We start from the raw sequence: 10,660 nt of genomic DNA, 5'->3' as shown, positions 1-10,660 counted from the left end.
TCTTAGATTCAAGGTGATATTGAAATAGGTTGAAATATCTTGTTTATTGGCACAAATATGATATTAGTAAATGCACATGAGAGCAAGTAAAGAATCTTATAAATACAGTAAAAAAAGTTGAGGATTTTCATTGACAACATCTATTAAAATTAAGATAAAGAATAAAAAATCTTTCCTATAAAAGAAACAAGATTCAAAGAAGATAACATTCTATTTTCTATCCTTCTTTGTAGCTTATGTATTTGTGATACAAAGGAGATAGAAAATCAACAATCAATAGATTCAACTCAAGAACTTTTACTTATTGATTTATTGGATATAACATTGTAATTGTTACAACCTTCAAGATGATGTAATTGAGATGAAGATCCTCAAGAATGATATGACCTACCTCAAATAGATGGCAAAATATAATGTATTTGGTATCACAACTTTAAAAGTGACTTCCAATATTTGGTGATTTTATTAGAAGTAGGAACAACTCTTAATAGTATTCCAAATATTTCATTTAAGGAAAGTTATGGAGGCCTCAATAATAATCAAATAACAAGGTGGTCTTGTATGAGATATTATTGATAGTTGAGAGGACCTATCAACTATCTTCAAAAAGAACAAAAATCAAATTATGTGATAAATAGAATTTTTTATATCTTAGATTTCTTCAATATATGAAGATTGCTCCTCATGAAATTCATCCCTAAAAGGAGAGATAATTTCACTGACATGAATATTTATTCTAATATTTACTTGTATGATTAAGTAGAAGTAGGTAAAAGTAGATTTATTTCATAATATTTTTTAAAAAAACTTCCTAAAAGCTTCATAGATGTTGCTTTGACTTTACATGTGTTTGTAGTTGATTGATAGATTAGAAACTTGGTCAACAAGTTAACCATGTATTGGTAGCTTGCGGAACAAGGTAATTATAAAGCATACATACAAAAAACTTACCTTACAAGTTAAGATATGTGACTTGGAAAGTCAACACGTTTTGGAGGTCCTATATGACATCGCCACATAGCTTCTAGTTAAGAGTATATATGGAGGCAAGAAAAAAGCCTTCTTCACTCTTGTCAATACCTTTCTAGTCTTTAGTCTTGTTTCAAGTCTTTCTAATTTTTTAGTCTTTGGAAATAGCCATTTTAATTTAATATCATATCATCTTTGAGTTATTTTTTAGTTCTTTTGAATGACACAAGAGTATATTAAGGATATCTTTTTTCGAGATTCATGTCTTTGACAAGTATATCAAAAAAATATGTAATAAAATTCTATAAATAATTTAAATGAAAATAAAATGAATTAATTTTTAATAATATCAAATAGAGCAAAGAATGGCCATGATCTTTTTTGGATTTTTTCAAAAGATAACATAATCAATTGAAAAAGTCAAAATAAAACAAATTTTGGAAAGTAATAATATCCTTATCTAATGCCTTTGAAAAATATAAGGCTGTGACTATATTTTTGTTTTAGCCTTAAAATCTATTTCAAAATAGAGTAACACTCTATATCTATATGATATCCATAAAATTCCAATTTTTGTTAAGATAAAATTTACAATTGACTTAGTTAATAATTGGAGTATTAAAATTGCTACTTATTGCAGAATTTAATAGTATTTTCTACTAGTGGAATTCATTAATATTGATAGAATTTTAAGTTTTAATAATTATAATTAATAATTATAATTTTATAGATATAAATTTATTTAGTAAAATATTTATTACTCTAAAAAAATCTAAAATATTACTTTAGATAATGTATTTAATATAATAACATATATTCATATATATATATATATATAGATATCAGATTATATTTTTTTAAATATCATATTATAATTTATTATAAAATAAAAACTTAATCCATAGTTGTGCTATTTGACAAACCACAATAATTAATTTGTGCTTGTGGTATAAGAAGTGGCACCAAAGAAAGGATATTGGATAAAGTAAGATTCTCCACAAAATATGTCCAATCTCCTTTCCTTAGTGTGGTCCTTTACAAATGTTCCTTTATGACATTTTGAAATTCACGAAAGTTAACCAAAAGCAACCAATACATAGCTTTGACACTAGTTTTCTCTAAAAAGATTCCACTCTAGTTTTCAAAAAATGAGAAATAGAAAAGAAAAGTTACATCTTCAAATTATTTTACACGTATCGTGCGTCAGCTTGTTTGTATCATACTCTAAACATGTGTTGTCAGATCTACTCTCCTCCTCTCATGCAAACTAGGCACCTAACAAGGAAAAAGAATAAAAAGTGCACAGAATCGGAGCTCCTGTTTCAAGCAAAGCACGAGAGGGATGGCAAGCTATTTCGGCACTGGATCTGAGTGGTGTGCCCACTAAGATTTTTAGAGACCATCTCGAATCCAGGCCGAGATTCGCGTATTCTCTCTCTCCCTGTCCTAACTAACAAAGACATGGGATTCCTATAAAAAGAAAACAGGCATGGAAAACATCATGTGTTAAACTTGATCGAACCTCATCTTACAGATGGAAATCCTTGTTTCTGAACAGTAAGAAAAGAAGAGCTAGAAAACACCGAATCCCGGGAACTAAACGATTATTACAGTGCTCCATTTTTTCGATTATACAAACAACTGGCAGCCGAAGGAGGTATGGAAGCCCACAAGATATGAGAATTGATCCACGTCGCTTACATTGCCCCTCTGTTGTGGATGATTGAAGCTAAGGTGGCACCCATGGAGGCGTTCCGGGAGATGTCGACGCTTTAGCTCGGGAATATAATGCACGTTCGTCATGGGAGCTAACGGGAAATAGGTAAGGGAATTGGTACAGGGAGCTGGTTCACACTGTGATGACTTCCATGGCTTTAGTGGTCGCCGCGAGGACTTGGTTCATCGATTCCGAGATGAGCTGCCTCTCCGACGGCGACTGCAGCTCCCGCTCCAGCACTGATTGGACATAGTCCAGCCTAAGAATTACCCACGCGCATCACACATCAGTGTCTAATAGCCAGGGATAGTATTATTCTAAGCTGAGTTCTGAGTGCCAGGTAATTAGTTCCTGAAAAGACATAAAATTAGTGCAGTCACACACCGGACTTCCATGCTGTCGGTTTCGGGGTACTTCTCGAACTGGATGCGCTTCGGGGTCCCTTGGTATAACAGAAGTGCCTGCCAGCCAAATTTCACATGGATCTACGGATCAGCGATTACAAGTTTGTAGACTTAGAAAAGGGGGGTTAAAGACGAAGTCTATTTGCATGGAGTACTTTTCCACGCTAACAGTCATCAGGATGTTCGGTTCCCTGCAGTCCCCAGTTGATTGATTAATTTTCCATCATTTTTCTGATGTCATGAGGTCAATAAAGATGAACGTTTGGTGCTCACAGAGCCAGTGATAGTAACTACCTTAAGATACTGCTTCTCGTCGAGGGTGAAGCGGTGGTACATGCCTGGTGGCAATACAATAAGATCGCCTTTCTTTATCTCGATTCGGATCCATTGTCCGTCAAAATCCCTCACATCCTCGTAACCTGCACTCAAATCAAAGCAAGGCGGCTTTTAGCTTCAAGGCATCACCAAAATTCGATTTCCTAACTAACACCAAAGCACCAAGCTGTCCATCATGCTAAAAAATGCAGAAAACACCAAGAGTGTGTAGAACCAACCTATGCCATCAAGGATGAAACGAATCTCTTCGTGGTCGTGCAAGTGCTCCATAAAAAACTTCTTCGTGTTAGCCTCGAAATTTGGCAACTTCCCAGGCGCAACAGTCAATACCTCCTGTAAGGCCACATCACGCATTGGACATAACGTCAAATAACACTGAAAGGACACCAATCGTTTCTTTCTTTGTTTTAAGTGTGAGTTGACTTCTGCACAATACAGAAAGAGCGCTGCTTCTATCCATTGATGTAGGTGTGGGTAAGAAAACAAATAATTAAATGACTTCGAGCTTCACCTCGTAATTGTAACCCCGAACAGCCTTAATCTTGTTCAAGAATCTATTGTTCTCGTAGCCGTCCGCTTCAATTTGGGTCCATGTAAGGACTCCGAGCTCTGTGGTCACATACTTCGAATGAAAATGAGCACCATGAGAATTAAAAGCTAGCAGCCCGTTTTCTCACCTAAGCAGCTGCGAAATGCGTGGATTTCAACAGATTGAAATTTCCAGCACGTCGATACACTAATTAATTTTGAACCACATCTCATATTAGCTTTGCAGGTTTGAAAATAAGTCTGATTGGTGGTGTCGTTTGTATTTGCGAACTAATCTTGCAACTTTTCTGAAATTCACATGCACGTCGTCCAAATTCAGACGGACGGACATTATGACGTATTTCTAATACCAATGTTTGTAGTGAATGCTTATGAACAGTGGTCAGAGTGATGCTGGACTCACTCTGCAGATGATCGATCGACACTTCTCGGTTGGGAGAGTACTGGTGCGGCTTGCTCGGAAGATCGTCGTTATCATTATAGTACCAGGCCTTTATAGGTACCGTGGGGTTTTCACTTTCCTGCTGGAAAAAACAATCCAAGCAAATATTCAATTCCAAGGTACATCTTATTAAAGCCAGAGCACTCAAAAGAATGTTTGATAGACCCGGCTAAGGAATCCAGAATCAAGATATGACACTTAACCATCCCATGAACTACAACATAAATGTGCGTCTAAGCTCCTAAACTTCCACTTTTGCACAGCCCATCGAATCCGAACACTGACAAAAGATAACTTACTGGAACAAGGCCAGTTGCATTCTGGAAGCTGGCGACTAATATTTTACAAGAACTAAGGTTTATCTGGCAGGATAAAGATTCATTGCAAGAGCAAGCACCTTGGTCTGTGGAGTAGCTGCTGAGGGAGTCCTCATAGACGTGTCCACTGCCATGGTTGTCAGAGAATTGTAGGCCTAGGTGATTACACATTAAAACGACCTGCAAACGATACAAGAATTTAATCAATTCACCAAGTTTCTCGACACACTCCAATTCGAAACACTGAGTATTCACTGCGATGGAAAGGCATCAATTCCCAGCTTCACACTGATATCCATTCCCGGGACACAATGCCGGCTCATCAGAACAGTTTGTTAGCTACAGTGCTAGGCTACGTCTAAGATGGTGAGCCGTTCAGAAGAAGAAGGGCCTCGCTCATACGTGAATATTCCATCGCTTGCGTCATTCATCTCTAGCCATAAAAGCCCTGTAATGTTGCGTTCGCAAGAACTTCGACAACAAGCGCCTTAGTAATATTACAAGTCCAGTATGCGCCGCATTCCAAGCGAGAGAAATGCCCGAGCCGATGGGGCACAACAGAAGCAAAAATTGTCGTGCACAAAAACTAACGTGTGGGGCGGACAAAAACTCTCTACTCGTCTCCGAAACCAGAGAAAACTCGCAATATCCCAAGCTAACACATACCCCATCAGTTGTTGAGAGCAGAAGACTGCTGCCTTTCGGAAGGGACAAACTACTCTTACGGGGCTTTTCGGAATTGGCGACACTTCGGAAATCACTTCTTACGTGTAATGAACTGTAACACCCGCAAAGTGTGCCTTTACCGCCACCAACTACATCTTTCCGAAATACAACCGATGAAAATGCCGAACTACCTGAGAAATACTGCTTCAACTACTCCCAGCTGATCATTTCGGAAAGGCCATACAACTATGTGAGCGGGATTGTGCACGAAGGAAGGTACACAGCAGTGCTGACTTCTAATGAGGAGACTTTTTGAATAGCAGAATGACGAAGATGGACTATGAAGTAGCGGCAGCATCGGTGCTCAAGTTCGGCTCCGAGTTATCCTTACCGGCTCCTAGCACGTAACAAACGACTTTGCAATGCGGAAAGGTGTCAGTCCTGTCAGATCAACAGAAATAATCACGAGTAAATCCCAAGCAACACGTCGGAAACCCGAATGCACCCATTCAGCGACGATACGCGTGAGATCCTGAATCAGATATATGCTCTAAAACGAGCCTGTGTATTCAGGCTAGTTCTCGCTGAAGTAGCGTTCTCTTTTCCAAAACAGACTTGCCCAAATGATTCGTTAGCATCAGGAGAATTAATGGCATCGGCAGCGCCTATGAGAATTCAATTCTCTTCAGAAAAACAGAAGAACCGAAAGGTGCATCACCAGAAGGTCACTTTCACCTCGGAAGACCACAAGCCTCAGCATTCATAGAAATATCCGACGCTCTACTGCACAGAAAGGATGTGAGGCAAGTTCCGCACCAGTACGAAAGGAACTTGAGCAAGCGCGATCAAGGCTAACCAAGCTCACGATCTGGTCGACTGAAGCGCAAAGTATTACTCCATGCGAAACTCTGCATTGACCCACTACAGCCTTACCGCACTCCCGAAACTCACTAGGCTTCTGAGCAAAATTATAAATAGCAAATATATAGACACCACTCCCAGCTCGGCTGAGGTGCATAAGCTGGACCCAAGTCAATACCGGATCCCAGGAGTTGGGCCAGTCACAACCCGGCTTGTCAATGGCCCGCGAAACATCTCCACTCGTATCTTCCGGGTCCGGAATTCGAATACTCGCGAAGCAGTCACGAACACCAGCCTATATTTTTAGCATCCCCATTCTGTCCACGACATGCCCGGCGCTTGTACTGTCCTACCGACCTGCCTGCCCAAACCCTTCCCACAAACCACAAGTTCTGAAATGCCAATTTCCTCGCAGAATTTCACGAGCTGCTCCCGGCAATTACTATGTCGGAGGTAAAACACGATCTTGGGGTGCAGCCACTTCCTTGACCTCACCCTCTTCGTTCGCAAGACTTGGAGCTTGATGAACTGATTTTTGTGTCCGAGTCGAATACGTCGGTTCCCCAACTTCTGCAGTTGCGATGGCCAGTAACGTCACAAGCAGAGCGAAGAGAGAGAATAGCGATGCGGTGAAATTCTTGTTTCGGAGAGATTGCCCGTATTGAAAGCCGTGTCAGTGCAGCCAGCTGATAGCGAAGCTTCGTACCGACAGTCCCCGAAGCCACTTTTGAAGCGGACAGACCTTAGAGAATTACTTTTCGTAATGAACTGGTTCCTAAATGCATTATGACCTGTGCACGTTGTGAAGTGAATAGTCTTCATAAGGCGTGCACTACAATTTGATTCCGATGAGTGAAACATACTTGTACCCACCAAAATTTAAACTATAAATACACAATTTTGACAATGTTTTTATACTCTTGGAAAGTGGATATGATAATTACATATCCTCCTCATGTTGTGACCGATGTTTGAGTCAAAATCCTAAACACACACTGATTATGTGTTCAAAGACATTTGCATATATATATATATATATATATATATATATATATATCGCTTATGTATATATAAGAATAATAAGGATTAAACACGAATACTCAATTATCAGGATGCTCTGGTATGTATGTATGTATGTATGTGTACATTATCAACATAATTGTTCCATTTCTAACCAGGCCATCAAATTTTCTGTATTCTTTGCAATTATTTGATGCAAAATGGACAAAACAGATGGCTATCCCGGACTTGCTGAAATGTACAAATATAAACACAGGTAGAGAGAGACACAATACACACACACACACACACATGCAGACATACTATACGAAAATTAGGATTGAACAAAAATACCAAAACAGAATTCTGCCACAAATTTTTGAATTTCAACCGCTTTAAAATCTCAAAAGTCTCAGTCGTCATCTTCTGATTGTTACAGCGAAGTTACATCGATTGTGAAAAACAGAACGGTTTGCATGTATTCACGAAATGTACATCGACAATGAACTAGGAATAACTTGGATAGTTAGATAGACATACCCATAATACATATATGTATGTATGTATATATATTTATATACATACATACATACATTACTAGAATTATTCGTAGCGAAGTGGGAATTCGGCAACCCATCTGGTCTCCTCCCAGGAACTGAAAGAAATCTTCGCGGTACTAGACAAAAGCGAAGCTCCCGTATGGTTTCTTCCTTAATCCACCAGAAACATGCTATGTTTACGATATGTCGATTAGCACCGCAGAATCTGCTGCATGTAATCTTCTACATTTTTAGTTGGGCAATGGATGGGTCTTCCTGAAGATTTGAAATCGACCATCTGGAGACTGAGCTCTGCAGAATCTGCGCTGACTGCTGGTTCGCACCGCATGTTCAGCTCCTGCACTCACACACAGACACAGTCAGTCTCACGGGCATCTGTGGGATACTTCTGCCAGCGGCAGTGTGCGCGATGGATTGGATGCACGCAAAGCAGGTTCGGAACTAATCCGATGCACCCGCCCAGGAACAAGTCGAGACGACACCAGAAGAGACCCAGAGCGCGCAGATGGCACCACACGGGGCCGACTGGAAGTCGTACAGCCTGTTTCGGCCTCTCGATTCCAGGAAACTGTTCGCATTCTCCCCTCTTGTTCACGTTCCGTCGCCGGCAACTCCTCGCAACCAAACCGCATCGGATCCTCGCGCTGCGTGTGTTTGCCGAACTCCCCGGCGCCTGGCACGTGTTCTACCCCCTGCATCTACGAAAGCTTCCGTTGCAGAGGAATCGGAAAGCACAGTCCCCAGTTTGGTGAAACTACACTAGCACTGACTGACTGCACCAATTGAACCCAGTGTTCGACGCAATCAGGGCTGGGTTCGTGGGGGATCGCCATCCCCGTCACGACAGCACAGATCTCACTGGCTCCGCGCGGCGAAGGGCTTCGGCGACTCTCGGGCGTTCGTCCATGTCTGCGTAGAAGCCCTTCCGCAGGTATATGCCAAAAACATTTCTATGGTACATTTGTGTGTAGAGAGATAGGAAGTCTGGAATTCACGTTTTTTAGATGATTCATACCTTTTTTTGTGTATTTTGTAACATTATTGTACAAGTTCAAACATACATACAAAGGTTAGTCTAAATGAGAATGCATCAAGATCTATGGTAAAATATATAAACCTGAAAAATCCATAGTATTGTATTAATATATATATATATATATATATGATACTACGGATACTGTCAGTGAATGTTGTCAGCAAATCATAATGAATGTTTTTGAAAAAACAAATTGTGTATCATGTGATGAACTTAACTGCTGCATGCATTGTAGCAGTTCTTTTGACAAATTGGGCTATGGGTAATCATATAAGGTGTTTAATTGCAACCGCTTCAAATATGTACCTAACCAATACTTAGCAGTCATTTTATTTTCAATCCAAATGTAACATTAATTGATTCAAATTTATTTATTTATTTATGTACAAAATTTATTCCATTGGTTTAGTGCTAGATATCTCTTATAAGCATCGTTAGCTTCCTTGATCTTCCACTTGTTTCTTGAGCTGCAATTCACATTTATTTAATTGATTAATTATTTTTTTTTTTATAATGATGATGCATTTCACTATACCTTACAGTTCAAACCAGTGTATTCACATACTCTTCAAAAACATTCGTAAACTTCACTCATTCCAAGAGAATAAAATAAATTAGAAGTCCCATTGTTATATTTCCATGTAGACTATGATTATATACATACATACATACATACAGGGAATTGGTGGAGCCGACACGGATGACGTGGAACAGTGACGTGGCATCAATATGTCACCTTACGTGGAAGCAGGTGGTGATGACACGCAAGCCAGGCATCTGCCGCAAGTCTTGGGATGGGGGGGGTCTTTTGATTCCCCATCGTTCACACCAGATCCGTCCTCTTCTCCACATGAGAGAGCCTTTCTTTTGGAATCATGCCACGTTGGCAACTTCATTCATAAAAAAGTGGGGTTGGGTGGACCCAATGAATGAATCCCACGTGGAGGTATGATTCTTCTTCTCTGCTACTTACTACACTTTGTAGTCCAATGGAGTCCAAAGGGTCATCAACTTTGTATTGGCTCTTGCAAGAGGGCAAGAGATGGTTGGAGCCCACTTTGAGAATCGGCCATGAATTTAGGGTTTATTTTATGCATGAGTGCCACATTGTGTTCAATATATTAAAAATGAATAAATGTATTTCTTCAAATATATGTATGAATGTGGTTGAAGAAGATGGTATGAAGAATAGTTTGTATCTTCACATTTGTTGGAGAAATAAGTTTCTTGTACATGTATATATACATACATACACACATACTTCATTCTGAGGTGATCTAACTGCAGGAACTAATCCATCCTGAAATAACTTATGTAATTTTACACAAAAATTATATAATGTAACCAATGTAAAGTAGTTACTTGATACTGAGTATCATTCTTCTTTTAAGTAAATTTTTATTTTCTTTTTCTTTTTTCTGTTTAATATTTTGAACTTAAACTATGATATCATTATTATCATATACTATTGCAAATAGAAGAGCAATAAACAGTAATCTACCTTTAAAACTCATTACTACTTTTATATTTTTTGTATCATTTAATTATTATTATAATGAACATTTATGGTATAGAAAGTCTTGTCTACATGAAAATCCTCTATGTGCCTTACAAGGGCTTATTGCACTTTAAAAAAAATATAACAAAACTTTGATTGTGAAGGACACTATGCCCATGATGTTGGTGGTTTGTATTCTGAGGCAATTGAAGACAATTGATTAATGTTGTATTTGAGTATGAATATATATATATATATATATATATATATGTAAACACACCTTCTTATTTATATGTGGAAAAATAA

At 38.8% G+C, this 10,660-nt stretch overlaps 2 protein-coding genes across 6 annotated transcripts; both read right to left on the bottom strand.

Annotated features, from left to right (window-relative positions):
• Nucleotides 1-2,125: 2,125 nt before the first annotated feature.
• Nucleotides 2,126-6,860, bottom strand: LOC112279561 (uncharacterized). Of its 5 annotated transcripts, XM_024514137.3 has the most exons (9): nt 6,217-6,346; nt 5,792-5,841; nt 4,815-4,914; nt 4,379-4,499; nt 3,938-4,035; nt 3,645-3,759; nt 3,385-3,509; nt 3,071-3,147; nt 2,126-2,945 (listed from the first exon to the last, which is right to left on the bottom strand). In XM_024514137.3, exons 3-9 carry the CDS (start codon nt 4,866-4,868, stop codon nt 2,819-2,821), a joined length of 717 nt encoding a protein of 238 aa, XP_024369905.1. In that variant the 5' UTR covers nt 4,869-4,914; nt 5,792-5,841; nt 6,217-6,346; the 3' UTR covers nt 2,126-2,818. The 5 variants fall into 5 exon arrangements, with proteins under 5 accessions (XP_024369905.1, XP_024369908.1, XP_024369904.1 ...); XM_024514140.3 differs by lacking the exons at nt 5,792-5,841; nt 6,217-6,346 and adding an exon at nt 6,440-6,860 and having other exon boundaries at nt 4,379-4,496; XM_024514136.3 differs by lacking the exons at nt 5,792-5,841; nt 6,217-6,346 and adding an exon at nt 6,440-6,754.
• Nucleotides 6,861-7,624: 764 nt separating this feature from the next.
• LOC112279733 (uncharacterized) lies at nt 7,625-8,738 on the bottom strand. The gene is made up of 2 exons (XM_024514409.3): nt 8,303-8,738; nt 7,625-8,157 (listed from the first exon to the last, which is right to left on the bottom strand). The coding sequence occupies exons 1-2, from the start codon at nt 8,516-8,518 to the stop codon at nt 8,011-8,013; spliced, it is 363 nt and encodes a 120-aa protein (XP_024370177.1). The 5' UTR covers nt 8,519-8,738; the 3' UTR covers nt 7,625-8,010.
• Nucleotides 8,739-10,660: the final 1,922 nt, after the last annotated feature.

Source organism: Physcomitrium patens, chromosome 3 (assembly GCF_059467195.1).
Source record: "Physcomitrium patens ecotype Gransden chromosome 3, ASM5946719v1, whole genome shotgun sequence".
Taxonomy (NCBI): domain Eukaryota; kingdom Viridiplantae; phylum Streptophyta; class Bryopsida; order Funariales; family Funariaceae; genus Physcomitrium; species Physcomitrium patens.
Note: the sequence above shows the minus strand (reverse complement) of the source record. Positions and strands in the feature narration are given on the sequence as shown.